At 45.9% G+C, this 22071-nt stretch overlaps 1 protein-coding gene and 1 long non-coding RNA gene across 27 annotated transcripts in view; one reads left to right on the plus strand and one right to left on the minus strand.

Annotated features, from left to right (window-relative positions):
* Positions 1 to 13876: 13876 nt before the first annotated feature.
* LOC106506057 (uncharacterized) lies at positions 13877 to 16509 on the minus strand. The gene is made up of 2 exons (XR_014832587.1): positions 16418 to 16509; positions 13877 to 14937 (listed from the first exon to the last, which is right to left on the minus strand). It is a non-coding gene; the product is annotated as an uncharacterized LOC106506057 (long non-coding RNA).
* A 173-nt stretch (positions 16510 to 16682) lies between these two features.
* The window catches only part of SLC9A8 (solute carrier family 9 member A8), a 75950-nt gene continuing 70561 nt past the window's right edge, over positions 16683 to 22071 (plus strand). For 13 of the 26 annotated variants that reach the window (XR_014832522.1, XR_014832523.1, XR_014832533.1 and 10 more), the window contains exons 1-2: positions 16683 to 16722; positions 19064 to 19242. Coding sequence is in view for 4 of the 26 variants with exons in the window: in XM_021077955.2 (XP_020933614.1) it covers positions 16697 to 16722; positions 19064 to 19242 (205 nt within the window). In the remaining 22 variants the exon portion in view is untranslated. Of the gene's footprint in view, positions 17083 to 19063; positions 19243 to 22071 lie in introns of all 26 variants that reach the window. The other 13 variants (XR_014832529.1, XR_014832530.1, XR_014832531.1 and 10 more) reach the window with 4 other exon arrangements.

Below are 22071 nucleotides of genomic sequence, written 5' to 3' on the forward strand. Positions count from 1 at the left end.
CTCCAGGAGTGGATCCATTATCTCCACCTGGCTGCCCACCTCCCTCAGGCCAATGTGATTGGCTCAGAGAGAGCATGTGATCCAAAGTGGGTCAATAACAGGCAGCTCTGCAACCCTACAGGTGTTGCCAGGGTAAAGGGTGTTCTTCTCTCTCGAGGATCACTGAGATGGGAACACAGTCACTGGGAGCCTCTGGAAACATCTTGGTCACTTCATGAGAAGAGCCCGCCTGAGAGTGAAGCCAACAGAAGGGTAAAGCAGAGATGGGAGATGAAGAGAGGCAAAGGGCTGTTGACACTGTTGAGCTCCTATGATACAGCCATGCCTGAACCAACTATATCCCTGGACTTTTCTCTAATGTGAGCCAATAGATCCTCCTTAAAACTAGTTTGAGGTCCTGTTACTTGCAGTGATGAGCCTGGAGCCCAGCCCAGTCCAGGTGATGTGGGGAATCAGAAAAGGAGGGTCCCTCTGAGGGCAGGACCATGCCTGCCTGGATCAGCTAGTGTCTGGGGAATTTTTCCCAGGCCAATGCATAGAACTCCAGAAACACCTGGAGTTAAAAGCACAATCTGATGACTATCTCTCTGGATTCTTACTCTACGCTTATAATAAACTTTTTACAAAAGTGGAATCACACTGTATATTTTCAGTTCAAACATCACCTCCTTAGAGGGGCCTTCCATGACCCCCCCTTCTAAGTAGCTCCACCTCCTTCCCACTCCCTTGTATCATAGCAATTTTCATTACTTAATTTATTTTGTTTTCTTGTGCACTCTTTCTCTTCTTCCAGAATTTCTGCTCTATAAGGGCAAGTGTTTTTCCCTGCTCATCACTGCTATCCCCAGGGCCTTAAACAGAGTGGCCAAGTATTTGATACCTATTTGTTGAATAAATATCATTCTGTAGTTATTTCCTTTATTTTCACCGAGTAGTGTGATCACAAACATCTTTTCAGGGTGGTGGATAGTGAACCTGCCTCGATGAACACATGGAATTCTGTCGTTTGGATGGAGCGTGTTTGTTTCCCAACCTCTTGAATGACGGTGAGTGAAATAAATGGCCAAGGGAACCAGGGGATGAGTGAGTCAGCACCTCCTCCCCTGCAATACAGAGCTGAGCTGGGAGCAGGAGAACCGCCAGCCTTTAACAGGCTGATTCACAGAGAGAGAACTTAAGCAAACAAGGATCACTTCTTATTCTCGCAAGAATTTCCCAGGCAAAAACAGTCCTCAAACACACAAAGGCAAAGACAGGCAAATAACTCATTGGTCACCTCCACAGTGGAGGGTAGAATTGTTTATTAAGACCCTACCTCCAAATGGAATTAGCTTAAACATTTTTTTTTCTGGTTACAAAAGTAGTATTGGCTTATTACTATTAAATTTTTTTTCAGACAGTACAGAAAAGCATGAAGAAGAGAGTGAAAAACAGTTATAATTTTAGAGCATTTTCTAAATTATCTCATAGCTTTTTTTTCAATGCATGGAAATATATTTAAATCCTAAAGTCTATTTGTGTTACTTTTTTTTATTCAAGAGTAACGGCTAAGTTGCTCCCTGTGTATTATTAATTCATTTTATCCTAACAACAGCTCTGTGTGAAAAGCACTGTTATTTACTCTTTCTTACCAATGAGGAAACTGAGACTCAGAGAGGTTAAGTGATTTAGCCAACATCACACAGCTATAGGTAGGGATTCAGACACAGAAAGACTGGCTTCAAGGCCCATGACCCTAACCACTATGCTACACTGCCAAGACAGAGCACAGGCCCTTTCCTGAGTTATTATCCACAGATGCGAGTCATCATTTTCAGTGTCTGCATATAACATCTGGGGTGGGGGTGGGGGTGGGGGTTACTTTTACTTGAGAAACATCCATAAGGTACTTACATGCCTGGCATGATTCTAAGACTTCATTAATATTAGTTCACTTAATCTAGAAATAATACCCTGAAGTGCATACTGGGGAAACTGAGGCATGGGGAGGGTAACTTGCCCAAGGTGACAGAGTAGTAGGTGGCAGTGCTGTGGTTTGGACCCTGGAAATTTGGCTCCAGCGTCTGGTTTCTTAACTCCTATTCTAACAGGCCTCAACCTACCTGCTGGCCCAAGTGAGCCAGCCAGCCCTGGGGTCCTCAAAGCAAGCCTGCATTTACCGGGGGACTGCAGGCAGAGAGGTGGACACCTTTTTTTCCTCTCTTCTAAACTACTTCCAGGAGTTCCCCTCTATCTCAGTGGAAATGAATCTGACTCACATCCATGAGGATGCAGGTTTGATCCCTGGCCTTGCTCAGTGGGTTAAGGATCTGGCATTGCTGTGAGCTGTGGTGTAGGTCACAGACGTGGCTTGGATCCCGTGTTGCTGTGGCTGTGGTGTAGGCCAGCAACTATAGCTCCAATTTGACCCCTAGCCTGGGAACCTCCATATGCCGCTGGTGTGGCCCTAAAAATAAAAAAATTAAAATTAAATATTAAAAATTTAAAAAAAATAAACTACTTCAGCTCAGAATTCTTAGGTCCTCAGTCCACATAGGCTCTGCTGTCTTCTACGTTCAGGGTCTCACAGGGTCAAGTCCGGATGGCAGTCTGTCTATGGCCTCATCTGGAGGCTCTGGAAAGAATCTACTTCTAGGCTCACTTAGGTTATTGGCAGAATTCAATTCTTTGCTGTCTAGGAGTGAGGTTCTGATTTCCTTGCTTCTCTCTGCAACTAGACACCTCTCATAGTCCCTGTCCCATGGTCCTTTCCTTTCTATTTTTGTTTTAATGGCTGCATCCATGGCATCTGGAAGTTTCCAGGCCAGGGACTGAATGCAAGCTACGGCTGTGACCTACACAGCAGCTGTAGCAACACTAGATCCTTAACCCACTGTGCAGGGCTGGGGATCGGAACCCACACTTCTGCAGAGGCCTGAGCCACTGCAGTCAGATTCTTAACACATGGTGTCGTGACAGGAATTCCCCTTTCACTTTTTTATTTAAGGTGAATATCTTAACTGTCCCACAGATTTGTCCTGAATAAGAATGAAAGGAAGAGGGAAACCCCTGAGAAACAGGTGCTCCTTCCTTGTTTCAGTATTGGTTGGGTCCCCTGTGCTGGTGTCAGGTGTCCCTTTCTAGAGAGAGCCAGATCTTGTCTGCTGGGCCAAGAAGGAGGAGAGACTTCCCCAAAGCAGCCCACTAATGCTTGGCCATCTCCTTCCTTAAGGATGTATAAGGGAGAGACCTGAAGATCACTTAGGAAAAAAATAAAGATTAGAGAGAGTTTCCCTGGAGAGAGCTTCCTGTGCTCCTGGGTACATAGCACATAATAGGGCTTGACTTATGCTGGCACTGTTCTATGCAACAGAGCTTCTGAGAGTCTAAAGGGGATGACGGGGAATAAGGAAGTAAATTTTTAAAGGAAACAGAATATTACGCGAAGTGTAAGAAGCCAGACACAAAAATGCCACATATAAGATTCTACTTCTATGAAATGTTCAGGAGAGTAAACTCATAGAGACAGGAAATAGATTCGTTTCTACCGAGAGGGGATGAGAGGAGAGAGAAAGACAGCTAACAGGTACAGGGTTTCTTGTCGGGGATGGAAACGTTTGGGAATCAGATAGTGGTGACAGTTATACAACACAACAAATATATTAAAAGCCACTGGACTGCACCCTTTTGAATGCGAAAGTTTATGTTATATGAATTACATCTCAATAATTATTTTTATTTTTTTGTCCTTTTTAGGGCCGCACTTGTGGCATAAGGAGGTTCCCAGGCTAGGGGTCTAATCGGAGCTGTAGCCACCAGCCTACATCACAGCCACAGCAACACAGGATCCAAGCCGAGACTTTGACCTACACCTCAGCTCACAGCAACGCCGGATCCTTAACCCACTGAGCGAGGCCAGGGATCGAACCCAAAACCTCATGGTTCCTAGTTGGATATGTTTCTGCTGCGCCACGACAGGAACTCCTTAAAACACTTTTAGGAGTTCCTGTCGTGACTCAGAGGTTAACAAGCCCAACTAGTATCCATGAGGACGTGGGTTCAATACCTGGCCTCGCTCAATAGGTTAAGGATCTGGCATTGCTATGAGTTGTGGTGTAGGTCACAGACGTGGCTTGGATCCCAAGTTGCTGGGCATAGGCTGGCAGCTACAGCTCCAATTGGACCCCTAGCCTGGGAGCCTCCATATGCCACAGGTGTGGCCCTAAAAAGGACAAAAAATAATAATAATAATAGTAAAACATTTTTAAAAGAGAAAAACAGGATAATTTCACATGTTGATATGTGCATTGAAGACAAGAAAGTAAAATGTTGGAGGGGACAGCAAACTGGTTGGAGTTCCCCAAGCTGACATTTGTGATGGAGTCTGAATTACGACTAGAAGGCACTATATAAGTATCAAGAAGAAGGCAGATGATGGGTCAGCATGTGCAAAGGTCCTGAGGTGGTGATGAGCTTGGCACATTCAATGAGCTGGAGCCCACAGAGTCTGGGTGGAGTAGAAAAGGCGTAAGAGGTCAGAGTCCCAGGGGCAGGAAGCAGACCACACCGGGCACTGTACACAACTAAGAGGACTTGAGGTTTTGCGTGCAGTAAAATGGGAGTCATAGGATGGTTTTGAGCAAAAGAGTAATATAATCTGATGAAAGTTTAAAAAGGGCCACTTGGACTGCCACATAAACAGCAGGTGAGTGAGAGCAAAAGTATAAAATGTTAGGTAAAGCCCTTTGACATTACTCTGTGACTAGGGACATTCAGTAACTGCCAGTCATCTTTCATAAACTAGAAATATGCCTGCTTGTCATATTTATTTAAAAACAGGAAGTCAAGGCCATGGTTACTTGATATTTCTGTCTGTGACACTGCCTCTCCTCCCTTTCTATGAGTCACCAAGCTCTGTCAATCCCCCCATCCCTCCCCCCCAACCTTTGTATCCTTTTCACTGTCCCCACTTTGAGACCTGATGACAGATGGAAACACTGGTTTCCAGGATACCCCCACACAGACCTTTCCTTTTTTCTCCTTTTAAAAAAACATCATTTTTTCCTCATTTCATGCCATATCATTTGCAAACCAAACTTATTTAAATAATAACAAATAAGAAAAAAGGGGGAAAAAGACCCATGAGCCACAACTTAGAAACAGCCACTATCAAAACAACACTTTAAGATACGGTACACCTGTCCTTTTTCATTTTTTTGATTTTAGATTTTATTTGTATCAAGGCTATACATGCACATGAACTGAAGAGTCAAATTTTCTAAAAACAGAAGTCCCCCTGGAGTTCCTGCTATAGCTCAGCAGGTTAAGAACCCAACTAGTATCCATGAGGATGTGGGTTCAATCCATGGCCTCTCTCTCTGTGTGTTAAGGATCCAGCGTTGTCGTGAGCTGCAGGGTAGGTCTCAGACATGGCACAGATGTGGTGTTGCTGTGGCTGTGGTGTAGGTGGCAGCTGTAGCTCCGATTCGACCCCTAGCCTAGGAATCTCCATAAGCCACAGGTGCAGCTCTTAAAAAAAAAGTCCCCAATTTACTTCCTCCTCCCATTTCCCCCTCCCCAAAGGCAATGATCTTGACTGCTTTTTTTTTTTTTCTTTTTTTTTTCTTTTTAGGGCTGCACCCACTGCATATGGAAGTTCCCAAGCTAGGGGTCAAATTGGAGCTGTAACTGCTGGCCTACACCACAGGCACAGCAACACAGGATCCAAGCCACGTCTGCAACCTACACCACAGCTCAAGGCAATGCCAGAATCGTAACCCACTGAGCAAGGCCAGGGGTCGAACCTGCGTCCTCATGGATGCTAGTCAGATTCACTTCCACTGAGCCACGATGGGAACTCTGTGACTACTTTTAAACTGATTTTTTAAATCTGTAATTCCATGCCTCTAAATAACATACTTCTACTGCCACTTCTAAATTCTTCAGTTTTCAGAACAACGTCCTTTCCCACTCTAGGATGAGGGTTCTGCCCTCCTTCCTGCCCTAACCCTTGGCTCCAGCACATGTATACACCCTTCCCGCTCCTCCACCCTCTCATTGTGGGTATATGGTAATTTGGGTGAGATCACTATTTCCTATTCACAGAATTGTGCCTATGTAAGTGTCATTCACTGCTAAACTCCATGGTAAACTATGATGTCCTTTTGTTTTTCAGGAAAGTAGTTTTTAAAGTTATTGTCTTGTCCCCTGCCCTCGTCCCAAGTGGACTTAATTTTCTCAGTACTTGTTATCAGTTCAACTCCAAACTCTGCCTGTGGTCCTTCCAATACATTAGAAATTCTATGGGTTCACCTTCTTAAGGAAGTCTCCCTGGAGCTCTCAGACCTGCTGGAATCTGGACTGACTCCCCCTCTGATGCATAGCTGTCATCCTAGGATCTCCTTTCACCACCACTGGGGATTCCATTAGCTTCTCCCCTGTGCTGGGTTTCTGTTTAAGGGGGTCCTGTGCCTTGTTCTTCCTTGTCTGACCACACCACACTCCTTTCAGTGTAGAAGAGCCTCCAGGAACTCCCTGAGAAAGGGTTTGTGGGAAGCAGGGATTTTTCGGCTTTCCATATATTAAAATGGTTTTTATTCTATCTGCTCCCTTAAGGTTTGGCTGGGTATAGAATTTTAGGCTGGAAATCATTTTCCCTCAGAAATCTGAAGGCATTTATCTTCTGCCTTCTCATGCCTGCTTTTTGGTGAAGTCCACGATTGTTCTGTTCTTGATTGCTTTAAATGTGACCTGATTCCCTTTGCTTTGCAAGTTTGTTCTTGGTATTTCGAAATTTCACGATGATGTTCCTTGCTATGGATCTATTTTTGTCCAGTGTGCTGGGCACTCAGTAAATTCTTTCAATCTGGAAACATATGTCCTTTAGATATGGAGAAATTTTGAGAATTATTTTACTGATGGTTCCTTCCATTTCTCTCCTTTCCTGATAAAATGCCTATTTTTCAGATGTGGGATTTCTTAGACTGGTCTCCTACGCAATTTATCTTTTCTCTCCCATTTTCTAGCTTCATCTTTTTGCCCTACTTTCTGAAACAAACCCTCATATTTATTTTCTATCCCTTTTATTAAAGTTTAAAAGTCTCCGCTTTTAATTTCCAAGAGGCTCTCTATGTTCTCAAAATATTCCTATTTTTGATAGCATCTTGTGCTTACTTCGGGGTAGCTCTCTGAAAAGTTGTTCTGGGTTTGGTTTCTTCTTTGTTTTGTCTTCTCCCTCCTGTATCATCTGTTCCTTCTAGTTACTTTCTTATATTTGTTTTGGTCTCAATTTTTCATTTAAGAGGGTATTTTCAGATGCCTGATATTTCTTGATTTTTTTGCTCATATTTAAGAGTAGGGAATCAAGAAGCAGCTCATGGTATATGTTGGGGAGGTAGGCTGTTGACACTGATCTGGGTCATTTGTTGGGGACCCTCTGATGTTAAAACACTTTGGAGTTCCTGTTGTGGTGCAATGGAAATGAACCTAATATCCATGAGGATGCAGGTTTGATCCCTGGCCTTGTTTAGTGGGTCGGGGATCCGTTGTTGCTGTGTGCTGTGGTGTAGGTCGCAGACGAGGCTCGGATCCTGCATTGCTGTGCCTGTGGTATAGGCTCCAGCTGCAGCTCCAATTCATCCCCTAGCCTGGGAATTTCCATATGCCCTGGGTGTGGCCCTAAAAAGCAAAAAACAGACAAACAAAAAATATATATATCTTTAGATGATTCCTCTGAGTCTAGTCAGATTTTTTGGAGAAGACTTTTCCAGCCTTCTACCAGAAATGGAATGGCCTGGGAAAGACCACCACATACAATTGCCTGGCCCCTGTATGTGAGCAACGGGGCCAGACCTGCTGCTGTGATAATGGACTGGAACCGGCTGTCTCAGCACTTAGGCCCCCGAAGCCCCCCCTCCCCCTGCCAAAGGTATCCATGGTAAATTCTTAGAACCAGTGAATATTACCTCATTTGTAGAAAAGGGTCTTTGCAGCTGTGATAAGTTATGGCCTTTGAGATAATTCTGGGATATAAAGATGGGCCCTAAAGACATCACAAGTGTCCCTTTTTTTTTTGGCCATACCCACAGCATATGAAAGTTCCTAAGGCTAGGGGTCAAATTGGAGCCATAGCCACTGTCCTACACCACAGCCACAGCGACACAGGACCCGAGCCACACCTGCAGTCTACACCCACCACAGCTCACGACAATTCCAGATCCTTAACCCAATGAGGGATGGAACCCACATCCTCATGGATGCTAGTCAGGTTTTTCACCTGCTAAGCCCTAACAGGAACTCTCCGGTCCAGGTACTAAATCTGAGCCACAGCTGCAACCTGTGCCACAGCTGCAACAATGCCAGATCCATGATCCACTGTGCCAGGCATTGAACCCATGCCTCCACAGCGACCTGAGCTGCTGCAGAGAGGCCAGGTCCTTACCGCGCTGTGCCACAGAGGGAACTCCATAAGAGTCCTTGTCAGAGAGGCAGAGGGAGATCGGAAACATGGAGAAGACAATGTAAAGATGAAGGAGACAGAGATACAGCCACAAGCCAAGGAATGCTGAGACACCACGAGCTAGAAGAGACCAGGAATGGAATCCCTCCAAGAGCCTCTGGAAGGAGGATGGCCCCGATGACACTTAGGTTTCAGGCTTCCGGTCTCCAGAATTGGGAGAGAATAATACACTTCCATTGTCTGTGGTAATTTGTTATAGCAGTCCCTGGAAACTAAGACACGATCTTCCTGTTTTCTTTTTCTTTCTTTCTTTCTTTTTTTTTTTTTTTTTTTGCTTTATAGGGGCACACCTGAGGCGTATGGAAGTTTCCAGGCTAGGGGTCAAATTAGAACTGTGGCCGCCAGCCTATACTACAGCCACAGAAACACCAGATCCAACCCACCTCTGTGACCTACACCATAGCTCACAGCAACGCCAGATCCTTGACCCACTGAGTGAGGCCAGGGATCAAACCCACCTCCAGCCTTTTGTGGAGGCAGGTGCCCAGTTACCTAGAGTCGGTGCCTAGGAAGATCTGGAAATCTGACTGCTTCGCAGACTTTCAGGCAATTTCCTCTATTTCACACCCTCCTCTCTGCCACTTGCTCCCCTCCTCCATTCAATTTTACTTTCAGAGATATCTGGTTCCACCAATTTCAGAGGCTTTGGGAGGGATTTTTGGGTGTAAATCAGGTTGGCCTGGGCTTTCCCCACTGCTACCTGAGAATGCGGCATCTGCTGATTAACTCATCTGCTTTCTGTTCTCCAAAATGTTTTTCACTATTGTCTCTTTTTTTCTTCCTTTTCTTTTCTTGCTTTTTAGGGCCACACCCATGGCCTATGGAGGTTCCCAGATGAGGGGTCCAATTGGAGCTGTAGCTGTCAGCCTATACCACAGCCACAGTAACACACGATCCAAGCCACATCTGTGACCGACACCACAGCTCACGGCAATGCCAGATCCTTAACCCTCTGAGCGAGGCCAGGGATCAAACCTGCATCCTCATAGACACTAGTCAGATTCATTTCCACTGCCCATTCCCTCACTATTGTCTCTTTTCCTGTTCTCCAGTCCTTAAGGGTTTATGTCTTTAAAAAAATAAATCCCTTGGAGTTCCCTGGTGGCCTAGTGGGTTAAGGACCTGGCATTGTCACTGCTGTGGCACAAGTTCCATCCTTGGCTGGGAATTTCTGCATGCTGTGGGCATGGCCAAAACAACCCTTTATTGTCAACCTAGTGGGACCAAAATGGTATAGCAAAAGTGAAGTCTGTGTTTAGTTGGCCCTCTTTTCCTAAACGTCTCAATGGGCTAATCTTAAAATGAAATGCTCCACATCTGCTGAAATTCCACTTCCTCCTTCCCTAGAGGGCCATGCCTGATTCATCTCTCCACCCCTGATGCCTGCCACATGGTAAGCACCAGGATTTCTTTTTAAACAGGCTTATCTTCAGAAGTCGTTACCACGTCTGATTACCATAAGAAATTCTTGAAGGGATTATCCTAGTTTGCCCAGATGTAGGAGTAGAAAATTAATATAGAGAAGACACAGAAGTTAGTACAGGTATGTTGTCTGTCAATTACATCTCAATTAAATATATGTGTGTGTGTGTATATATATATATATATATATGGAGTTCTCATTGTGGCTCAGTGGGTTAAGGATCTGGCATCGCTGCAGTGGCTCGGGTCACTGTGGAGGCACGGGTTCATGCCCAGGACAGTGTGTTAGGGAGCCAGCATTATCACAGCTGTGGCATAGGTCATAGATGCGGCTCAGACTCAATACCTGGACTGGGGAGTTCCTGTTGTGGCTCAGCAGGTTAAGAACTTGATGAGTATCCATGAGGATGTGGGTTGATCCCTGACCTCACTCAGCGGGTTGAGGATATAGTACTGCTAAAAGCTGCAGCATAAGTTGCAGATGTGGCTCGGATCTGGTGTTGCTGTGGCTGTGGCGTAGGCTGGCAGCTGCAGCTCTGATTCAACCCTAGCCCTGGAACTTCCATATGCCACGGGTGTGGCCTTAAAAAAAAGACCAAAAAAAAAATATATATATATATATATTTTTTAATCTGTAGAGCGAGCATAAACAGTCTTAATTTTAAGATTCTGATATCAATATGATTGTAAACTTCACAGACACAGAAAACAAACTGATAGTTACCAAAGGGAAAGAGCGGAGGATGAAGTAGGAGGATGGATTAATAGATACATGAAATAGATAAGCAACAAGGATTTACTATATAGCAAAGGAACTATATTCAACAGCTTGTCATAATCTATAATGGAAAAGGAAAAAAGAAAAAAAAAAAAGAGGGGCATTCCCGTCATGGTGCAGTGGTTAACGAATCCGACTAGGAACGATGAAGTTGCAGGTTCGGTCCCTGCCCTTGCTCGGTGGGTTAAGGATCCGGTGTTGCCGTGAGCTGTGGTGTAGGTTGCAGACGCGGCTCGGATCCCACGTTGCTATGGCTCTGGTGTAGGCCAGTGGCTATAGCTCCGATTCGACCCCTAGCTTGGGAACCTCCCATATGCCGCGGGAGTGGCCCAAGAAATGGCAAAAAGACAAAAAAAAAGAAAAAAGAAAAAAAAAAAGAACCAGGAGTTCCCATTTCGGCTCAGTGGAAATGAATCTGACTAGTATCCATGAGGACGCAGGTTTGATCCCTGGCCTCGGTCAGTGGGTTAAGGATCGGGCGTTGCTGTGAGCTGTGGTATAGAACCTCCATATGCCATGGGTGCAGCCCTAAAAAAACCAAAGAAGGTGGGGGGGATCAGAAAAAAACATAGGTATAACTGAATCACTTTGTTGTACCTCTGAAATTAACACAATATTGCATATCAACTACACTTTATTATTATTATTATTTTTTTGGTCTCTTTGTCTTTTTAGGGCTGCACCCATGGCATGTGGAGGTTCCCAGGCTAGGGGTCCAATCGGAGCTACAGCTGTGAGCCTACATCACAGCCACAGCAATGCCAGATCCAAGCCATATCTTCGACCTACACCACAGCTCGCGGCAGTGCCAGATCCTTGACCCACTGAGCGAGGCCAGGGATCAATCCCAACCTCATGGTTCCCAGTCAGATTCGTTTCCACTGAGCCACGACGGGAACTCCTGGAATTTTTTTTTTCCCCAAATATTTTTGATCTGCCATTGGTTGAATCCAAGGATGCAGAGCCCAAGGATATGAATGGCTGGTTGTGTGTGTGTGTGTGTGTTCAATGGGTCACCACTGTGGGCAGCTGGAGCTTAACCCCACTAGGAGGGTCTGGGAAACTATTTAGACTATGACTTCAGACTTGTCCCATCCAAGGGGCAAAGGAGTGGGGGTATTTAGCCTCCAAATCTTGCCAGTCACTGGTTGAAGGCTGTTCTGGGAGCCTCAACTCCCCAGCACTGTTGGCTTGCGTTGTGCTGAGAAGAAGGCCTCAGGCACCAGTGGGACCCTCCAAGACATTCTGAGCAGGCACCAGCAGAGTCTGGTAAGGGGAGGGGAGAACTGAGAAGAAATTCAGAATCCTAGGCTCCATGGCCAAGACCCAGCAGGTCTGTGAGAGGACTGAAATATGAATTTTTTTTTCCCACAAACTCTTAGGCATATCTGTTGCACCTGACGCCAATGAATTCTATAAGCCCAATTTGGTAATTCTAGTGCCTTTTACCTGCTAAGTGGTCAGGGCCAGATTACAACATTAATGTCCACATACTTTAAAAAATTATGTCCAGTTCTCCCCCATGTGTAAATCAATTTGAAACAATACTAAATGGTAACAAAAAATACAGGGAAAACCAATATAGAACATATTTTTCGCACGGTATGGTAGGCAGAATGATGCCTCCCAAAGATGTCCATGTGCTGATCCCTGGACCCTCTGAATATATTATGTCACATGACAAGGGGAACTTAAGCGTGCCAATCAGCTGACCTAAAGACAGGGAGACACTTCTGGATTATCTGGGGTAGGGTATGGATGGCCCAATGAAATCACTGGTCTCCTCCTAAAGGAAAGAAGGCAGCAGAGTCAGAGTCAGAGGTGAACTAATGACCAAAGCAGAGATGGGAGGGATGTCACTAATGCCTTTGAAGATACAGGATGAGACCACAAGCCACGGAATGCGGGCAGCCTCTAAGAGCTGGAAAAGGCAAAGAAAGACATTCTCCCCTAGAGTCTCCAGAAGAAATGGAGCCCTACTGACACCCTAGGTTTAGCCCCATGACACTTCTTTTTTTTGTTGTTTTTTGGCCACGCTCACAGTATGCAGAAATTCCCAGACCAGGGACTGAACCTGCTCCACAGCAGTAACCCGAGCCCCTGCAGTGAGAACGCAGGACACTTAGCCTGCTGTGCCACAAGGGACTCTGTCCCGTGACACTTCTAACCTACAGAATTATAAAATAATAACTCTGCAGTATTTTCCTTGCAGTAAATCCCTTAATAAATATCTCCCATTGGTTCTACTTCTCTGATTGAATCTTGACTGATAACTGTGTTGATTCCCTTTTTAAAAAATATGAACTATCAAATCTGTTAATAAGTTTTCATTAGTACCTCTGCTTTGTTGACAGCTTCAGCATTTTCTAAACTCTGGGAAAATAGAATGATGAACAAGACATCAGGTTTCCACAAGTGTAAATTGGGCTAATCAGAGTACCTCATAGGGTTAAATAAATTACCGAGCATAATGTACCTGGAATAATGCCTAGTGCAGAATAAGTGTTCAAGAAATGTTAGAAGAGATAAAGGCCAGAAGAAGGATAAGAGAGAGAGAGAGAAAAGTTCCCTGTTTGATGGCACTTATATTCTAGAGGGGGAAATGGATGATAAACTCAGGAAGGAAGGAAAGGAGGGAGGGAGGGAAGAAGGGAAAAAAATATCTGATAGTTATAAGGGTCTCAGAAACACTCATGTTTAAGACTAGACCAGGGTTCAACTATAATAAAAAAAATTTTTTTAAATACTTGGGAGTTCCCGTCGTGGCGCAGTGGTGAACGAATCCGACTAGGAACCATGAGGTTGCGGGTTCGGTCCCTGCCCTTGCTCAGTGGGTTAAGGATCCGGCGTTGCCGTGAGCTGTGGTGTAGGTTGCAGACGCGGCTCAGATCCTGCGTTGCTATGGCTCTGGTGTAGGCTGGCGGCTGCAGCTCCGATTCAACCCCTAGCCTGGGAACCTCCATGTGCCGTGGGAACGGCCCAAAGAAATAGCAAAAAGACAAAAATAAAAAATAAAATAAAAATAAAATACTAGACCAGGGGTCGGCAGCCCACAGTGGGCCAGATCCAGACTGCCACCTGTTTTCATATGACCCAGGAGGTTTCCACATTTTTAAACGGTTGAAAAAATAAATAAAAAGAACATTTCATGACATGTGAAAATCATAAGAAATTCAAACTTCAATATCCACAGAGTTTTACTGGAACACATCCATGCCTATTTAAATCATCCATGGCTCCTTTCCCACTGCAATGGCACAGTTGAGTGGTTGCCACAGATCAGAATGCCTACAAAGCCTAAAATATTTACTGTGTGGCTCTATACAGGAAAAGTTTACTGACCCCTGCTTTAGACTGAGTGGTCAGGGAGGGCCTCCCTGAGGAGGTGACATGTAAGCTGAGACCTGAATGGCAAGAAGGAGGAAGACTGGGTTAAGAGGGCAGAGAGAACAGAGAACCAGGGCAAGAGCTTTCTTTCTAATCCAAGGCTCTGAGGGTGCTGTGGTGTCCCAGGGTGACAGCGTCCTGAGTTGGGGTCCAGAGGACAGCCTGGCACCAGAGCCTGCATGCCAGCCCCTTCTCAGCCAGGCATAGCACAGGAACCCAGAACTGCAGGTTGAAAGGCTATATTTGCCTTCCAGGGGGCAATGACAAGGGGTCCTAGATTTATTCCCAGGAGCAGGTATAGAGGGCCCGGGATTGGCCCACAGTCCCGAGAGCCACTGTTCTATGGTCTCCTACTTGCTAACAGGTTCATGAGAGCAGCAGAATCTATGGTGAAGGCCGTGGGTGGGACGGCAAGTACAATGAGGCAGCCCCTCGATGAATTCTGGGCCCCGCTTTCATCCCGACTGGCCCACAGCCTGCAGCCTGATGCAAGGAAGCCAACACCCAGCCCACAGGGGCCCGACTCCAGCCAGGTGGGGTTTTCTGGGGCTGGAAGAAGAGTAACAGCCTCCGCTTCTTGGTTCATAAATGTGGTTCAGGCTCAGAGACAACCCCGTTCTCAGTACTTTACATGCCAGTTCATTCCTGCCAAGCTCTGGGCTAAGGGAGGAAAGTAGGCTGTTAGTCCCATTTTGGACCCAGAGAAATTAAGGCAGTGACGAGCAACAGGGGGTACTGGTTAAAAACAAAGACTGTACCTGAATCCCACCCTCGATACTTGCCAGCTGTGTGACTTCGGGCAAGTGTCTGGACTTCTCTGCACCTCACCTTGTGGGCGGAGGATAGTATCTGCCTGAAAGAAATGTAAAGAATTAAGGAAACAATAGCCCAGCACCACACCCACAGGAAGAACATCCATTTTCTCAATTAGATTTGACAACAGTCTTAAGAGGTCTTAGCGCAGCAGGGGAGTCCAGCTTTGAGCCAAACAGCTCTCTTCTCCACCCAGTTCCTCAAGGGCCAAAACCCTGACATCATCCCTGACTCCCCTCTTTCTTTTAGGTGACACAGTCCTTCAGCCAATCCTGCCTTCAATATCTACCCATAGTCCAACCATTCCTGCCATATCCATGCTGTCACCTTGATTCAAAGTGCCATCAGCCCTCACCTGGATAACTGGTTTCCATTCTTGCCCGTCCACTCCGCCACCCCCCCACCCCCAGCTTTCCACAGTACTCCTCTTTTCAAAAACTTTCTGTTTCCTAACACTTCTGGAATTGACTAACTTTTTACTTATTCAAGGATCATTTGTTCTTGAGTATTTACTACGTGCCAGGTATTGTTCTCAGCACTGGAGATAAACAGAGAACAAATGCCTCCGCATTCCCAAGTTTACATTCTCGCCGAGAGAAGAGACTATAGGAATACATGAGTAAAATATACAATATGCTCACTGTTATGGAGGAAAATAACACAGAGCAGGGGAGAGGGTTTCGATTTTAGATAGGATGGTCAGGGAAGGCATAACGGACAAGGAAAGGATAAACCGAAAGCCTGAAAGTGGGAAAAGTGGGAACCAAGGGGAAACCTAGGAGCCGAGTATTCTAGAATAAGGGCTCAGCTAGTGCAGAGGTGGAAGCGTTCCCGGTCTCAGGTATTCCAAGGAAGGCACTGTGACTACAGTGGAGAGTGTGCACCTCAGAAGGTAGAGGTGATACGGTTGGGTCCTGTAGGTTCTCCAAAATTTTTCCCCTCTGATTAAGACTGGAAGCCAGTATAGGCTTTGAGCAGCAGAGTGACTGGGAAGTTTAAAAGGATCACTGGGACAGCTGTGTGGAAAAGCTGAAGGAATAAGGGCAGATAGGAAGCTATCAAAGCTGTTGAGATGTGATGGTTTCAACCAGGAAGGGAGGTACCAACTCCCCTGATGGGGTCCTTCCTATCCCTCCAACCTCACCTTGTTCCTTCCTGTATCCCCACCCCTACAGACCACTGCCAGACACAAATAGGCGTCTAATGAGCATCTGCTGACACAGGGAAAAAATAATGAATGATCCATCTCTAGGTCATTATCATCTGCTTTAAGGATAGGCGTAGAGTGAGAACTCAACGTTGACAGAAGGATATTGCACAATCCTGCACAAACACAAGTGGCTAGTTCTCTTTACGGCTGGGGAAAACAGATTGGGTAAGTATACCCCTGGGGTCCCTCTACGTTAGAAGCTTCCTTCCCAATTTTAGCATGGTGAAGCCCTGGCACTGGATGGAAAGAACTTGCTCTTAGGGTGAGTCACAGTGACCTCACAGGTCAAACGTCCCCCAAACGTCCCTACCCTGTGGAAGGGCAAAGCCGGAACCTCGTGAGGCCCCAGGGTCAAGAGACGGAGGCCGGACACACATCCTGAAAGTTCCCACAGATTTCGCCCCCGCCCCCCACGAGTCTCCTCCCACCCTCGGGCCATAGAGACGAAGGGACAGAAATGCCGCCCTCGCGCAGCCGAGACCCCGCCCCCCGCTCGTCGACCCGCCCGCGCCTCCAGCGGAAGCCGGAAGCACAAGCGGGCCCGCTAGCCCCGCGGCTCCGAACTCGGTGGTCTCGGAGGCTCGGCCGGATGGGGGAGAAGATGGCGGAAGAGGAGTGAGTGGGCTTTTCCCGGGCGGCGGAGGCGGCAGGGCTGGGCCCCATCGGGTGACGGCGAGCACCTCAGGCCGCCCTCCGGCCCCCGAAGGCGGAGCTCCTTGTGCTGGTTGGCCAGGACTGACCGTGCCGGCCCCTGCGAGGAGGGCGGGAGGGACGGGCCTGGGCCCTGCAGCCTCCTTGAGGTTGGACCCTCGGGCTGGGGATCGGCTGCCCAGCGTAGGTCTCGAAAGCCGTCTTGCGCAAACTGCAACCCAAATTTCACTTTCCCAGTTTTCGGTCATCTGATTTCGCAGCGCTCCGCCGCCTCCAGAAAGTCACCCACGCGCTCCCCATAAGTAGCCAGCCGCCTCCTCCATTGTAACGATCATTTTTCATATGTTTCTTTTCACTGAATCTTATCTGTTCATTAACTAGCCATCTAATCTTTTGCGGCCCCTGGTCTCATGGTAGTGACGGAGGCCGACCAGGAGCGGCTCTCAGAGAGCTTCCGTGTTAGTGGGGAAAAAAGACCATAAATAGCATGCTTTCAGTGCTCTGAAAGAAACGCAGTGGCATTAGGGTGCAGGGGGCTTCTCAGAAAGAGGTGGTGTGCCAGATGAAACCTTTATGACCAGAAGGAGGGGTGGGAGAGGAACAAGCAGGTGCAAAAACCTAGAATCTAGAAAGAACTGAGTGCCTTTTTGAGGGACGAAGGCAGGATGGCAGGAGTGTAGTGAGCAGGGGGGCTAGCTGTACAAGATGAGGTAAAGGGAGTGGGGTTATCTGTCCTCCAGGTACTTCTGGAGAAGGACCACTCTTAGTCCATCTACCCACCTGCCAGGCACAGTCTATTGCAGGTTATAGATGCCCTATCTATGTTTGTGGAATGAGTATGTAAAAAGTAACAAGGAATCAACCAGTGGTTGAAATTTGACTTCCTCACCTGACAACATTTCATGTATGTCTTTTGGCCTGGTGGTCATTTTATTTAGTCAGCTTACTTCGGCATATGGAAGTTCACAGCAACACCAGATATGGGCTGCATCTGCAATCTACACCACAGCTCATGGCGACGCCAGATCCTTAACCCAGTGATCGAGGCCAGGGATCAACCTGTGTCCCCGTGGGTACTAGTCAGGTTCGTTGCTGCTGAGCCAGGATGCGAACTCTGTAGTCAGCTTACTTGTTGATCATCTTCTCTGTCCCAGACACTAAACTGGGCCTCAGCAGCACAAAGCAAAAGAGGTCATATGGCCCAGTGATTTCCAGTTTGGTTTCAGAGCTTGTTTCTGCCGATAACAGTGATATTTGCCAAGTTATATGTTTCAGAGCCTGCTATTCATGAGTGAAAGAGAGAAAGTAGTAGTACCCTACCTCAGACTTGTTATGCCTATTAAGTAGGTTATGTTAAGTAGATTGTGTGTTATCTGGCCCCTGGAATAAAACATTAGTTGTTCTGGAGTTCCCGTTGTGGCTCAGTGGTTAACGAATCCGACTAGGAACTATGAGGTTGCGGGTTTGATCCCTGACCTCGTTTAGTGGGTTAAGGATCTGGCGTTGCCGTGAGCTGTGGTGTAGGTTGCAGATGCGGCTTGGACCTGGCATTGCTGTGGCTCTGGTGTGGGCCGGCAGCTGTAGCTCCGATTAGACCCCTAGGCTGGGAACTTCCATATGCCGCAGATGCGGCCCTAGAAAAGACAAAAAAAAAACAAAAACAAAAACCCTGAGCATTAGTTGTTCTAATCACAATTACCATGATTGTTGTGTCAGTGTTGGGCTAGTTTACAGTCCCAGCACAATGTGAGATAACTGTGAGGAACACGGGGGTGGGGTGGAGTGGGATATTGCAGAGGGGCTTACACGTGGGCCTCTTGAACTCAGAGGAGGGTTGTGTAAAGTAGCGTGGGACATTCTGACCAGATCAGCAACTGGGCAGATTCAGGTGGTTTCTTCAGTTTGTAAGGGGTGGCGGGGGAATCCCAGGGAAAGAATGTCCACTGGAGAAATAAAATACGTAAACAGTAATGGGCTTCGGACTGTCACCGGATTCTAGTTTGCTTCCACTTAAATCCCCCGTTAAGTGCAAAGAGCAGGCAGCATTTTGTTTCTACACCCGCCCTGATTCCCCTTTCTCTCTGTCCTGTGGCTCTGTCAGAGCCCCTGAGGCTGCTGGTACCTTGCTGCTGTGGCAGGCAGGGATTTTCCTAATCATTTTCCCTCCAAGGCCTTCCTGTTGGTTGCAAGACTTGTGAGTCCCATAAAGCTCTGTGCCCCATTCTCTTTCTGGTTTGTGCGTGCATTGATCCTGTGGGGCCCTTGTCCCTTGTCTAATTCTGCTGCTTTTTATGTTCTCCAACAGGTTCCCCAATACAACTCACGAAGGTTTCAATGTCACCCTTCACACCACCCCAGTTGTCACTACGAAACTGGTGCTCCCGACCCCTGCCAAGCCCATCCTCCCCGTGCAGACAGGGGAACAGGCTCAGCAGGAGGAGCAGTCGAGCGGCATGACCATTTTCTTCAGCCTCCTCGTCCTAGGTGAATGCATGCAGAAACACCACCTGCTACCCTTATGAGTGTCTGTGTACCCTGTCTATATGGTTAACCCCATGTCCACTGCTGTTGACTTTTTTTTTTTAATTTATTATTTTTTCTTTTTTTTCCTTTTTTTTCTTTTAAGGCTGCACCTGTGGCACACGGAAGTTCCCAGGCTAGGGGTCGAATTGGAGCTGCAGCTGCCGGCCGAAGCAGCGCCAGATCCAAGTTGCGTCTGTGACCTGTGCTGAGACTGGCAGCAACGCCAGATCATTAACCCACTGAGTGAGGCCAGGAATCGAACCTGCATCATGGGTACGAGTGGGGTTCTTAACCCCATGAGCCACAGTGAGAACACTATCTGGTGTTGACTTTGTCAGGTCTTCCTCCCATCTGGTTCACTTCAAACGCTGAGGGTCAATGATCAGTCAGTTCATAACATCATCACAGGATACTCCTTTTTTCTTTGTAAAGTCATTGAACTTAGCAATTTTGAAGAGCCCTTTCTTTATGTAGCATCTTAGATGTCCTCTGAAAGAAAGAATTAAAGAATCTTTGATCTTGAAAGAACCTTTAACGTCTTCTAGTTTAGTGTACTTCAGACTCTGCTGACGAGTGTCCACCTATGGGGGGCCGGGTGGCTGGGTGGGTGGCAGTAGCTGGAGGGGGTGTCAAATGGAAGAGCCTCTGACTTTCTGACCAGAGCAGCACTTTGTCTCTTGTATCTATTAGGCCTCTGTGTAAAACTTTGATTAGTTAAGGGTTTTGCTGTTGAGTAAAAGATCAGACACCTTTGCCCTAGCACGCTGTTCGCGTTAACCTCTGTCATGACAGTTAACTGGTCGTGACTTTTGCTGTAGCTGTGTACCACCCGAGCTGTTACTGACTTACGTAATGTTTCTCTCTAAACGGATTCACTTTCCCAAGCTTATCTCATTTTATTCATCCTCCTTTAACAGGTGAAATTTAGGCCCAGAGAGGTTAAGTGATTGACAAACCTGGTTTGAGGGAGACTAGAGAGTGACATCCAGGTTGTCAGACATGGATTGAGAAGCTTAGATAGAAGGCAGTAACTTAGATGCCTTCCAGAGACTCTGGACAGTAGATAACTGTTTTAAACAAACAAACCAAAAAACCCCCAGTTGACACTGCACAATCGCTTTGGATTAGCTAAGAAGAGAGAGCTTAGAATATGAGCCTCCAAAGTCTTGTTTGAAAGTTTACACTTTCTGCTCCTCCATAATGATACTGGATCATATTTCTAATTAGATCTTTTCAGAAGAGTGGAAGGTACAATTGGACGGAAAGGTGCAAAGTATTTCTCTGATGTCTGTTAGGGCTGTGTTTTTGAGGAAAAGTGTAACTTCTTTCACATTCTCTTCAGACTTGGTTAATTATTTTTAATAAGATGGTAATTTTATTTAAAATCCCAGGATTTGTCCTTGTTTTCATAGATTTTTTTAAAAACTTTTGAGTTGGATACTAAAAAAGTACACCAACCACAAGTATACAATGTCCATTTAGATTTAGTATGCCAAGTAATTTTTTACTGTCAGTGTAATTGAATTCTATTTCTAGGATTACTTCTTGTTTTGTTCTTTGGTTTGCTTTTTCTTTTGAAAAAGGAAACTTTGTAGTTGAATACAAGAAGAAAAGCAGTTCTTTCCTTGTTCAAGAAGTCTTTAGTATCTTAATCCTTAATCCTAGTATTATTAGTCTGTTTACATTGTTGTCAGCATGATATGTTAGCGAATATAAAAGGCAGGCCTGGAAAAGAAAAACTTTTATAATCACTTTTTTCACAGGAGGGTGAAAAGGCTAAGTAAGACTTTCAAAGTAATTTTCAGGGTGTGGAGTATCTAAGATTAGCTTGTGCCAGAGACCAAAGAACAGGGTTTTTGGTTTTTTGTTTTGTTCATACCTGAGGCATGTGGAAGTTCCCAGGTCAGGGATCAAGTCCAGGCTGCAGCTGCAGCAGTGCTTGATCCTTAACCCACTTTGCCACAGCAGGAACTCCCCCAGATTTGAGGGTTTTTTTTATATATGTGTATATAATGATTTTTATTTTTTTTTCATCATAGCTGGTTTACAGTGTTCTGTCAGTTTTCTACTATACAGCATGGTGACCCAGTTACATATACATATACATAGGTTCTTTTTTCTCACATTATCATGCTCCATCATAAGTGACTAGATTATAATGAGCTTTTTAATCTAAACAAAATGCTGATGTTTGACTTGTAGAAGCAATGGTGAATCGTTGTTATTGACTTAGGCTAGAGCTAACGATTGTCGTCATTTGACAGATAACATTAATTTGTAGGCCATTAAATTTATTTCTTTTTTTTTTCTTTTTAATGCTGCACCTGCAGCATATGGAAGTTCCCAGGTTAGGGAATCAAATCAGAGCTGCAGCTGCTGGCCACAGCCACAGGCACAGCAACACTGGATCTGAGCCACATGTGCAGTCTACGCCACAGCCTGCAACAACACTGGATCCTTAACCCACTGAGTGAGGCCAGAGATTGAACCTGCATCCTCACGGACCCTATGTCTGGTTCTTAACCTGCTGAACCACTAAGGGAACTTGGCCATGAAACTTAATAGAGTTGTTAAAATTCACGTGTCTATGTTTCAATATATTTTCCATAATTATAATTTCAGGCATGAAAAATTAGAAGCACATTAACTTATTCTCATCCCTCCATGCCACACACAAGTTCTTGTCCCTTCTTGCTCTGGTTTTTATCCAAGCATACTTGAAGACATGAACTTGTATGTGTATATACGTATGTACATTCATACGCACATATAGATGAGCAGGCATATATA

Source organism: Sus scrofa, chromosome 17 (assembly GCF_054392235.1).
Source record: "Sus scrofa isolate SSC_HxYL_T2T_F1_AM1 chromosome 17, Sscrofa_HxYL_maternal_Yorkshire_Landrace_v2.0, whole genome shotgun sequence".
Classification (NCBI taxonomy): Eukaryota; Metazoa; Chordata; class Mammalia; order Artiodactyla; family Suidae; genus Sus; species Sus scrofa.